This window comes from Jaculus jaculus, chromosome 1 (genome assembly GCF_020740685.1).
Source record: "Jaculus jaculus isolate mJacJac1 chromosome 1, mJacJac1.mat.Y.cur, whole genome shotgun sequence".
In the NCBI taxonomy this organism is placed as follows: Eukaryota; Metazoa; Chordata; class Mammalia; order Rodentia; family Dipodidae; genus Jaculus; species Jaculus jaculus.
In genome coordinates, this window is record NC_059102.1 from 291,642,078 (window position 1) to 291,654,450 (window position 12,373).

Sequence of the window (12,373 nt, forward strand, 5' to 3'; positions counted from 1 at the left end):
TCTCACTCTAGTCCAAACTGACCTGGGATTCACTATGTAGTCTCAGAGTGGCCTTGAACGCATGGTGATCCTCCTATCTCTGCCTCCCAAGTGCTGGGATTAAAGGCGCACGCCACCAAGCCACATCTGGCTGAATACATGTTTCTGATAACTTTTTCCATGCCTTGAAATTTGGGCTATGGCAGCTTACTGGATTCTACATATTCCTCATATTGTCCTCTACAAACTTTCTTCTTTTCCTTTTTCTTAACTGTAAATGTTTCCCCAGTGTCTTCTTTGCCCAGAAAGTATGTAATTCCTTTTATTGGAAATCTCAACTTTGAATACCATTTGTTAGAGGATAGTTGTCAGGTCTATAGTCTTCAATGGTTTATCAAACAGTTCCTTAATTATAACTGCCCACTTGATGGATGTAAACATTCTGGAAGTGTGTTAAATGGAACATGTCTGAAACATGATTGAGTTCTTTCCTTCCAAAACTGTGTTCTTTCTCTAAGTATTTTATTTCCATTAATGATGTTGCCATTGCTTTGATCACCTGAAATGAGTATCTCCATGTCACCTTACACTCTGCAATGAATACCTAATGTTCTTTTCCACTTACCCACTTGCTCTGTAAAATCTTTCATTCTACGTGCTTCCTAAATATGCCCACTACCACTTCTTTTGCTGAGACTGTGCCAACGTAAGCATGCTTCTGTTCTTGTTCCTAATAACACTTGTCTCCTCCTTAAGGAAAGAACATTTCTCCCACGTGCTGTCCACGCATCAGATGGAGAAGTCTCTGGCCCGAGAGTGATCACCCAAACCAGTTCTCATCTGTTAGGATGCCACAGATGCTCAGTTTCTGGGATGATCAGAGATGGATATGTGATTCACATGTGACCATGAAAAGTGAACCCCAGGACTTCATTTATAAATACTAAGATAGACACACCTTCATCAGCATGTGAAACTGGAAAGAAGTAAGTCTACAAGTGTTAGGGTCCATCTTGGTGTCCAGGAGAATCCTCCAAGGGAGAGTAACAGTAATTAAGAAAATAAGGTCAAGAGAAATAGAGGTAAAGTCTGGTGTATTTTCTTTGAGCTTTAGAGGCAAGAAGTGATTATAGCTGATTTTACTCTGAGATTTTTCAAATTCTTAAATTAATGAATTCATATCCTTCCTCCTTCTTCATCTTTTTCCCTCCCTCCCACTCATCTAAGCCATGTTTATTATTTGAGATCTTAAACGTTCTGACTAATGTGCTCTCAATTTGTATAAAAGACAATTAATTCCTTGGAAGAACTGTCAGTTTCTGATTATCTTTATAGTTTCTAAAGTGCATAGGGTAACATCTTGCAAACATTAGCTCCTAAAAAAATATTCCTGAGTGAAAGGATACATGGTAAACAAAAGAAAACAAATAAACTTACAGAGCACCCGGACATCATACTGAAGGGAATCTTCTCCGGCCTCGTTCACAGCCACACACGTGTACCTCCCAGCGTCGTCCACTTTAGCCCGGGGAATCTGCAGCACTCGCCCTCCTGAAAACATTACTCAGCATGTTTACTTCTCTCAATGTTAGAATGAACACTGAACATGAACAAAGATAAAATTTTTTCAGGTCTAATGACTTCTGTGTATGTTTTCAAGGTTTCTCCTTCATTCCAATCATTCAATTTTACTTTGGGACTTTTCACTTTCCTAACCAACATAGCATTATTAAATAGCGATTCAGAGATGGACGTGGTGGCACACGTCTTTCTTCCCAGCACTCAGGATGCAGAGATAGGGGGATTTCCAGGAGTTTGAGGCCAGTCTGGGACTATAGAGTGAGCTCCAGGTCAGCTTGTGCTACAGTGAGACCCAATCTCAAAACAAACCAAAAACTACTAGTATTCAATTCATATCTTCTATGTTGTTGCAAGAGGATTTTATAGCTATTTTTCTCTAGACTCAGACCCATTTTAGGGTCATATGTTGTAATATAGCTATCATGCATGATCTTCTTTCATCCTTGTTTAGTTTTTAAGAAATCCTTTTATTTAATTCAGGTCAACTTTCCATATATTTATCAGTGAAGTAACTTTAAGTGTACAATTTGAGTTTTAACAAGCACTAATAGTTGAATGCTTGTTAAAAATTATATTGAAGTGGGCTGGGGAGATCGCTCACTAATTAAAAACACTTGCTTGCAAAACCTGCAGGCCAGGGTTCAAGTCCCAGCACCCATATAAGGCCAGATGCAACAAATGGTGCATGTGTCTGAAGTTTGTGAAGATCCTGGTGTATCCCCTCTTGACATATACATACAAACAAATAAACCAATCATAAAAACATGTTAAAACCACAAAAATGATGTTGAAGCCTTAAAATATTATTCCAAAGCAATTTGAGCACCTTGTTCATTAATAAACTATGTAATAGCTAAAATTAACTAATAATAATTAGTATTGCTTGTGTATTTAATACACTGAGTAACAACTATTTGAAGACACACATTACAGTGTTTTGATTTACGTGTGTGTTTATGCGCATGGGGTTTGTATAAATGTGGTGTGCAAACACCACAGCACAAGTGAAACGCTCAGAGGACAATCCCGAGGTGTTGCTTCCTCCATCTTGTTTGAGACAGGACCTCTCCTGTTGTTTTGTCACTGCAAACTGTGCTTTAAACTATGTTTAAAATAGTTCCTGGTGATCTGAACTCCAGTCATCAGGGTCTTTTAACCACTGAGCCACCGTTCCAGACCACAGAATTTATGTTACTTACATATGACTAGATAGACTGATGCTGTGTAGATTTGAAAAGACACACCAGGGTGTTGTACTATCAAATTCTCAAACTGTCCTTGTAGACTGAAGCTATAGCACAAACACATGCTGTCACCTCACTGGTGATACTGTTTACCTGGTAAAACCAACACTCTCTCGCTGGACGTCAGAGGATGGCCATCTTTGTACCACGTCAGTGTTGGGGGCGGAGCAGCGTTTGTCTCACAGTAGAGAGAAAGGGGATTGTTGATGATCACATCTTTGGCTTCACCACTCCTGCCGGTATCTAGCATGTTTCCCATTTCCCAGAGTTTCTGAAAACTTGGAGGAACTACAGAGGGAGAGTATGAAATTGGGTCAAGCATGTCAATCCATTAAGCAAAGTTCTTGACTGTATTTTGATAAGTGATTTGTGAATGTAATAAACTAGACAATGAAAAGATATTTTCAAGTACTTATCCACTTCCCAACATCAGCCCTGAGTCAATGAAAGCAAAAGACACCATGAAGAGTTGGTTCTCATGTGAAACAAGAAATAGGGCACTCAGACGGCTCTGCTTATCTTTGCTGTCCCTCTGGCCTTTGGATAATACAGGAGACTTCTGTCCTTAGCATGACTAAGGAATATAATTATAGCATGAAAAGCAACTTTTGAGTAAGGCAACAATAATGACTCAATTGATGCCAGTAACAATGATTTATTCTATTAAGAAGGTTAAATAATGTAACAATCAGAACTAAATTAAATTAAATTACTAGTAAAAATATTACAGCACCATACTTTTCTGGGCTCACGAATAAACTTTCTTGAGGGCAATTTGTCTATGCATCAAAAGCATTAAAAAATACATAAATTAGACCTGCAATTTCCACTTTTAGATACGTATGAAACAGTACAGATGTTCTTTAAAATCAAACACATACAGATGTTCAGTGTGGTGTCACTTATCATTAACGAAAACGTGAAATAACCCAGATGTTAACGAAAGAAGTCCGGTTAAACAGTCATTTGAGTGCTCAACTGATAAAATAAGTATAGTTCCAAAAACTGAGGTTGAGGGCTGCGAGTAAAGAGCTAACATAACATGCATGAGGCTCTGGGTTCAATCCCTGGCACAGGAAAAGAAGTCATGCTGACTAGAAGTTACCACCAGAATAATAATATCCATAGCATTGAGAGCAAGTGTAATTTCTGAATCACTTGGTGAATGAGGTGCATAAATACTATGTTATGTAGTCTTCTCAGTAACTCCTTCACAAGTAAGAGCCTCACAAGTGTGAAGACACAGGCTTATAGTAGTTTGGTAACTTGCCCAAGACTCCAAGTTTGTAGATGTCATCACTGTCCCAGTCAAAGTCTGACTACTCTGCACTCAATGTTTACCATTTCCTAGCTTTCCACATAAAGTATACTTAAAATAAGGCTTCATGATAAAAAGTTAGGGGCCACTAGTGTAGCAGGGAAATCTAAAGTAATCCAATTTTCTAAATGATGTGTACCCTTAAGATATAAGAGGAAAACATCTTAAAATAAGAGTGATTAGATTACTCTCTTCTTCATTTCTAGAATTCAAATATTCTATAATGAATTCTTATTTTTAAACATTATTTATTTATTTATTTGAGAGCGACAGACATCTCTTCAGCCCATGGCTTAGCAGTTAAACGCTTGCCTGTGAAGCCTAAGGACCCCGGTTTGAGGCTCGATTCCCCAGGACCCACGTTAGCCAGATGCACAAGGGGGCGCACGCGTCTGGAGTTCGTTTTCAGTGGCTGGAGGCCCTGGTGCGCCCATTCTCTCTCTCTATCTGCCTCTTTCTCTCGCTGTCTGTTGTTCTCAAATTAATAAATAAAAATGAAGAACAACAAAAAATAAACCATCAAATTTCTTTCTTATTTTTTAAACAAAGCATTTAAACTATATGCTATACAATAAGCATAGTAGAATTACCTTGGATATTCACATCAAAATCCAGCTCATCTTCACCGGCAAGATTCGATGCAACACAAGTGTATCGTCCAGTGTCTGATATCTGAGCTTCCTTTATTTGAAGCGTGTGTCCATTTGCAGCAATATGAACATGATCATCTGACTGAAGGGGCTGTGGTTCAATTACAATAATGTCAGTTTTAAGGACTCCAATAAATCTAAGATACCATGCAGCTGCTCATTTTTATGATTCATTTAAGAAATGAAAATAAAATTTTATGCAAAACATTCAAGACAATAATTAATTTACTTTGATTAAATTGCTATACAAAACACACTTTTTATTAAAAATTATCTGTTATAGTTCACATTTCTGACAGGTACTTATGAGTTAATGCATTTATATGTTGTAAAAATATTTTAATTGATGCATTTGCAAGAAGAGAGAGAAGGAGAGAGAGAAAAAGAAGAGAGACAGAATGAACATGTGAGGGCCTCCAGCTGCTGCAAACAAACTCCAGATGCATGCACCATTTTGTGCATCTGGTTTTATGTGGGTACTTGGGAATCAAACTTGGGTCATTAACCTTTGCAGGCAAGTGCCCTAACAACCAAGCCACCTCTCCAGCCCATTTATACATTTTTTTTTTTTTTTACGTAAGGTCTCAGGCTGACCTGGAATTCACTATGTAGTCTCCGGGTGGCCTTGAACTCACAGTGATTCTCCTACCTCTCCCTCCAGAGTGCTGGGATTAAAGGCATGAGCCACCATGCCCTGCACATTTATACTTTGTTTTTGTTTGTTTGTTTTTTCGAGGTAGGGTTTCACTCTGGCTCAGGCTGACCTGGAATTCATTATGCAGTCTCAGGTGGCCTCGAACCCACGGTGATCCTCCCACCTCTGCCTCCCAAGTGCTGGGATTAAAGGTGTGCGCGACCATGCCCGGCTCAGATTTTTTTAATAACAAAAAATATGTTCTTAGCTACAATTTATCCATCCTGGGCAAAGTATTTTCAGTTAATATTATCTACTATTTAGAAAGTATGTATTTTATGGAAAATAAAGTAATTTGTTTAAAAATGAGGATATCAGCACAATCTGATTTAATTTAAAATTACTGCGATCCATCCAGAAACATCTTCACTTAATAATAGTGACAGTTATGTCTCAGTAAAATAATTACTATCTTTCCCATCAGTATTTTAGATTTTAGTTCCTTACTCAATGTCCTGCCTTCTAATGATGCTTTGTTATAATTAGTAATTTCATTGCCCACAGTCATTCAAAGCTGCATTTTTCAGCTCCTAGATCTCATTTCCTTTAAATGAAGCTTCTGTCCCTTTACCCTTTCTCAGCTAATAGGTAGCAGAGTCAGACCCAGTCCTGTGAATTTCAGGTCAGCCTGAGCTAGAGTGTGACACTACCTAGATAAACAAAAGCAAACAAACAAATAAAATGTTTTATTTATGAAAGAGAGAGAGAGAACGAGAGAGGCAGAGAATGGATGTGCCAGGGCCTCTAGCCACTGCAAAGAAACTCCCGTTGCATGCGCCACCTTGTGCATCTGGCTTTTGTGGGTAGTGGGGAATCAAACCTGAGTCCTTAGGCTTGGTGGAGGAGCACCTTATCCACTAAGCCGTCTTTCCGGCCTGCCTTCACTTTTAAATACTCTCTCCTCTTATCTTTTGAAATACTAAACTTCCTGTTCCTCAACTTTCTTATATGTATGAATACCAGAGCTTAATCTTTGTATCTCTTTGCTTTCTAATGTAACTCTTGTAATGATGCTCTACAGAATCTTGTGGAATCTTCTCTTTCCATTACATCCTATATCCAGCTTCCAGTTTGGTCTGAACAACCTCCTTATCTCTTTGGACTAATGCTAGAGTTCAGTGTGCTTCATTTTCTAACAATAATGTCTATCATTTGCTATGTTGTTTTTATCATTTCACTATGTATTCAAAGTTTTCTGGTTGCTTTTCATCAGAATAAGGGAATAGTGGTCTATCTAAAAGACACTGTGATCTGGCCTTCCATTACGTGGCTCATATTTCTGTGTCCCATTGGGCACTGCATTCCATCCCAAAGGCCTTGGGCCTTGGCCCCTGTACTGTACTCCAACCCTAACCCACAGGCCCTGGTCTTTGCTTGTATTCTACTTCGCAATATTTTCCTCCCTAATAACTCATTTCTGCTTCCTTTATTTTTATTGGGGGGGGGGTTCTGCTCAAATATCACCTTATCACAGGGGATTTATCTATTTAGCTAAGAAATCACACTCCTACACTTAGTATCTTTCTTTGAGTTTCTTCCATCTCTACCCCACCTGACACATCCTATGTTTTAATGACTTTTTTCTTTAGCTTTTTCCCTAAACTTACATGGGCTTTGAGAAGCAATGAATTGTTATAAACACACAACAAACAGACATATCACAATTTAGAAGTTCTTTGTTAAAATAAAATTTAAGGGCACGAATAAATTAAGCTCAAAGAGTCTATTAAAGCCAATATTTTTGTGTTTTTTTTCTTCAAGAATACTACTTTATTCGAGTACTGTGCTTTACGATGAAATAACAGATGATACAGAAAATGCATTAAAAGTGGAGTTTCTTTTTAAACAGCAATATCACTTCTTCATATTCTAGGAGACCAATTCCAACCCCTAAGTTACCATAATTTGACCAATTTAAGAGTCTGAATTTGAAACTGTAATTTAATGACTCAAACTCCAAAAAGTGTCCAAAACTCTAAGTCTTCACCCAGCTTTTATGTATATATCTGCATGTGTATGCATAAGCAGTAACTACAAGTAAAGAAAAGGCTTTGCAGAAAATTAAAACCAAATTAATAATATTATTTCAAAGAACAGAGAAATTATTGGCTTCCAAGTAAACTTTTATAGAATTGACATTTTGTCCTGATGCATGCTTGTTCTCAGAAAAGAAACTATAAACAGAACATGGTGGGAGTTCTGTATTTTCCTTCTTCAATGGCTTCCAGATGAAACGTGATTATTTTATACAGAAAGATTTTCCCCCCATTGTCAGTATAGTAAAATCCATCTGTGATCCAAAATAATGAAGCTACATCTATCCTGCTCCTTAAATCATACTATAATTGGAACTTTTACAACTAAAATTTAATCAAACATTTGTTGATTATGTATAAAACAGGATAATCAACAGCTTCACTATTTCACCTCTGTATTAAGCAGTGTCAACAGTAACTAAAACTCTATTTTGGCCTAAAAAACCAGCACATATGTCTTTAAAACATGTAAAGGAAAACATGTTGAGTAGGAATTGGGTGTGTGGTCTGGAAGACCAATCATGACCGGAAGGATTTGTCTTTTATTTAATATCTCTAATTACTCCCAGACAATCATATGGGTCTCTTTCTTTTAATATTCTTCTCATATCTTGGGACATTAAAAACATTATCGCTTGCAAAAGAGTTAAAGATGTTTCAAGAAAGTTCTGAAAAAATTCAGTATTCATGGAAGACACATCATTTCAGTCTGTCTTATGACTGGGTATGTGTTTCTTCTCTACAAACATTTACTTATTTTCTGAAACCAACAATAGAAACACAGTTCCTCTAAATTTCTCCAGAGAAGGTATCCATATTTTCATAGCCAACTGTTAATGTACATAAAAAATCTTGCGACCTTTCTCATGATAAAACAATACTAAGATTGTGGAATACAGTTTAGTTTGACTTCTTACTTAAAAGCAGTTTCAGGGTCCAGGAGCATGAGATTTACTACTTCTAAGGTCACAATGAGCGAAGTCTCTGAGTCACTTGTGCCTGTTTCTTTTTATTTAAATTGGTATCTTAATCTTTAAAAAAAATTAGCAAATAAAAATAGTTGTGACTGGCCTGTCCATCCTTGTACCAGCTGAGAGAAGCAGAAGGAATCGCGTAAGCTTCACACTCCAATGTCAGGGTGTTGTTTACTTTGATTTTCACTTCCTTAGGGGAAAGACCTGGCCCCAGAAGATCCCCTCTATTGATTATGGGTGGGACTGCACAAAATGAATGGAAAACAGTTAACCAGTGTTTTTATCCAAATACACAGCATACCATGGAAATCAGGATGAAGGTCATTTAACAAGAAAACAAGGACATAATGGGTCTTTCCTACATTTCCCTTTATTAAGGACCCACGTTGCCTTCTGGGAGATAGTAGTATTCAGATACATGAAATGGAGAAATACATTTTATTCCCTTCATCATTATAAAACTGCCATTGAGGCCAATGTCCTTTACAGACAGTTTCATTTGGTCTAACTCCACAAATAGTCCAACTATAACTTATTTGAGGTATTTTTGTGGTTATTTAGGATCTGAGTCAAAGAACAAATGACAATCAGAAAAAATATGCTTTCTTTGTAAAACAGGGATAAGAAACTAAGTTAGAATTTAAAACAAAGAGAGACAGTTAATGAAATCCCACCAACAATGACTCCAGGAAGCCAGGAGTGGGCTTAAGCAACTGAAGCCATGGACACAAGGCTTAACCCAATGCCCACCCTTAATAAGGTGGCTAGAGGAGAAAGAGTCCTTGATCATGAGTATGACTGTGAACCCACAGTGAAAATGAGGATTGCGAATGTTAAAGTCATCTGAGAAGACATGAGACACGCTGTTCTTTCCGAACTTACTGTAGACCTTCACTTCATAGTGCTTCATCATCTCCCCTGCTTCATTCGTGGCCACGCAGGAGTACCGTCCAGCGTTGTCTTCCTGTGCGTTGAGGATCTGCAGAGTACGGCCTCCTAAAAGGGGAGGAACCACCGAAGAATCTGTGATATCGCAGTTTTAGTGGAAATGTTAGAACCACTGGGACTTCAGTTCTTATTGCTAACATATTTCTTGCTATAAATGCCAATTTTGTGGTAGTTGTTTGCTACAAAACAAACCATGAGGGGCTGGATAGATGGCTTAGTGGTTAAGGTGATTGCCTACAAAGCCTAAGGACTCAGGTCTGATTCCCCAGAATCCACATAAGCCAGATGCACGTGGCGGCACCTGGAGTTTGTTCGCAGGGGCTAGAGGCCCTGGAACACCCATTCTCTGTATGTCTCTCTCTAGTATATAAATAAAAATAAAAACATAATATTTTGGGTGAGATGAAATAAATTCCTGTAGTCAGGCCTCTGTAACAATGACTTTTACATCCTCTTAGCCACTCTCATGCATCTGGGCATCACTCTAGAGAAGGTCATTATTTCACAGTTTTTTTTAAATTTTTATTTATTTATTTATTTATTTATTTATTTATTTATTTATATATTACTACTGCTGCTATATCTAGCCATGCTATTTTCACTTTATATCTTTTCTTTACTAGTCATCCAGATAGAGCTGAAACAATTCCCAAACTCATTGCCAGCCAAGTAAATTCTAGAACTTTAACATTTGGACCACATTCTATCTTAGCAGCAAAACTTCTGAGCACTTCGGGCAACACCAGTTATAAAATTTGTTACTACCTCACTTTAGCCATTGCTATCCATAACCCATAATTGTTCACAGATCAATACTGCTAATAAGTTTTTCCTATATAAGGCTATATTACCTTTAAAAATATTTTATGGGTGGGAGAGATGGCTCAGTAGGTTAAAGCGCTTTTCTGTAAAGCCTAATGACCTGGGTTTGATTCCCTAGTACACATGTAAAGCCAGATCAACAAATCGGCATATGCATCTGGAGTTTGCTTGCAGTGGCTAAAGGACCGGGCATGCCCATTCTAAATGTCTTTCTGCTTGCAAACAAATAAATAAAATATTAATTTTTTATTTATTTGCACATGTGTGTATGTGTGTGTGTGTGTGTGTGTGTGTGTGTGGTAGGGGCATGCCAGAGTCTCCTGCTGCCGCAAAAGAATGTCAGACTGGTGTTACCTTTTATGTCTGGCTGTATGTTGGTGGCTGGGGAATAAAATCTAGGCCAGCAGGCTTTGGAAGCAAGTATGTTTAATGACTGAACTAGCTCCCCACCCCGAAGACTAAAATTCTTAAAGCCAGTGATAATACTTTAAAAATATTTATTTATTTATTTGCAAGCAGACAAAGACAGAGAGAAGAGAGACAAACACACAGAGAGAATGGGCACACCAGGGCATCTAGGCACTGCAAACAAACTTTAAATGCATGTGCCACTTTGTGCCTCTAGCTTTATGTGAGTACTGGGGAATAGAACCTGGGTTTTAGGTTTTGCAGGCAAGCACCTTAACTACTGAGCATCTCTCTAGTTCCAGTAATTATACTTTTAATTCTTTCTATTTTTTTATGTATTTCCAGGCATTAAAGAGTAATGAACTCAGCCTCAACATTCATCTTCCTTCAAGGCTCAATTCAATAAAAGTGAATTTATACCTTTGTGGCACATTACAATGTATTTTAGCAATTAATTGTGACTTAAAATATTTAGGTATTGTTTTGATTATTCAACATGTAATTCTGTGTTTTCATGTTATAGGATATATACAAAAGGATTTGTAAGTAAAATATCAATAGAACATACCACAACCAATAACCAACATATGTACTTTCATAAAATAACCAATGATTCAGCTTTTCTATAATAGTAGATGACATAGATGCATCTTGGCAGTTACCTGGAAGTTAATTACCTGGAAGAATACGAATATTTCTGTTGGATTCTAATGGCGCTCCATCCTTAAACCAGGTGATGGTAGCTGGTGGATATGAATAAGCCTCACAAACCAAAGAAGTGGGACTGTTAAGGATGACAATGACGTCTTCAGGGCTGCCACTGCTATCAACACCAGCAATCATAGGAGACACTGGGGAAGGTTGAACATTTGATTGAAGAAACATTTAGAAATTTCTCTATGTGTATATCTCCAAATCATTATTGTGATTATTTGTGAAATTCTAATTCTTGGGAGTTACAAAATAACAAATTATTGTTCTTATTATGTGAAAAATCAGTCAGAGCCTTGAAAAATGCCACAGGCTAATGAAGGAGATGAGACATTAAAGTGGAATAATGTAAAATACTGTAAGGTCAATATGGAGGACGCTTGCTGGCGGCAGGCAAATGGGGCCACAGCATTCCATTTACTGGTGTCGGGTGTAAAGTTGCTTTACAGAAGGTTTCTTGGGGGTGGGGAGAGACTTTGCTGTTGTGAAAGATTAGTGGTAAGGAGTTGGTGAAAGAGATGAACCCAGGAAAAAGAATGAGCACATGAGGAGCAAACAATAGCACACAAGTAAATGAGGGGTGAGCAGGGAACATCTAGAAGAGGGTTTGCGTGGATCAATACCACAAGCAGGGGTAACAAAGGCAGGCACACTTGTCATAAGGGGAAACGGAAGACTGAGCTAGAGCATTGAAAGAAGGTAGAAAGAGGGGCACCAATCACAGAACATTAATTGGTAGGATTTGATGGATCTATTGCACTCATGGGAACTGAATTTCACATATAGCTTCCCATTTGATTGGTTGGGAAGTTACTTAAGCTGTAGTAAAGAAAACACAAACAGAAAATACACATTTTTTTTTTTTTACTTGAGAATGACTTTTTCATTTCTGAATATCATGAATTCTAAGTGCTTATATGTAAGATTAAAAATTCTAATAAGCAATTCTGCATACAGTTTCTGATTGTTCTGCCACGGCCTCTTTAGCAATTTCCAACCAGCACTAAT

General features: G+C 37.7%; 1 protein-coding gene across 3 annotated transcripts in view; it reads right to left on the reverse strand.

Annotated features, from left to right (window-relative positions):
• Positions 1-12,373, reverse strand: part of Hmcn1 (hemicentin 1) — a 453,131-nt gene that overhangs the window by 106,187 nt on the left and 334,571 nt on the right. For all 3 annotated transcript variants that reach the window (XM_045142289.1, XM_045142294.1, XM_045142284.1), the window contains exons 50-55: positions 11,332-11,505; positions 9,359-9,472; positions 8,574-8,719; positions 4,713-4,863; positions 2,898-3,092; positions 1,417-1,530 (exon numbers count right to left, since the gene is read on the reverse strand). In XM_045142289.1, coding sequence (XP_044998224.1) covers positions 1,417-1,530; positions 2,898-3,092; positions 4,713-4,863; positions 8,574-8,719; positions 9,359-9,472; positions 11,332-11,505 — 894 coding nt within the window. The remainder of the gene's footprint in view (positions 1-1,416; positions 1,531-2,897; positions 3,093-4,712; positions 4,864-8,573; positions 8,720-9,358; positions 9,473-11,331; positions 11,506-12,373) is intronic.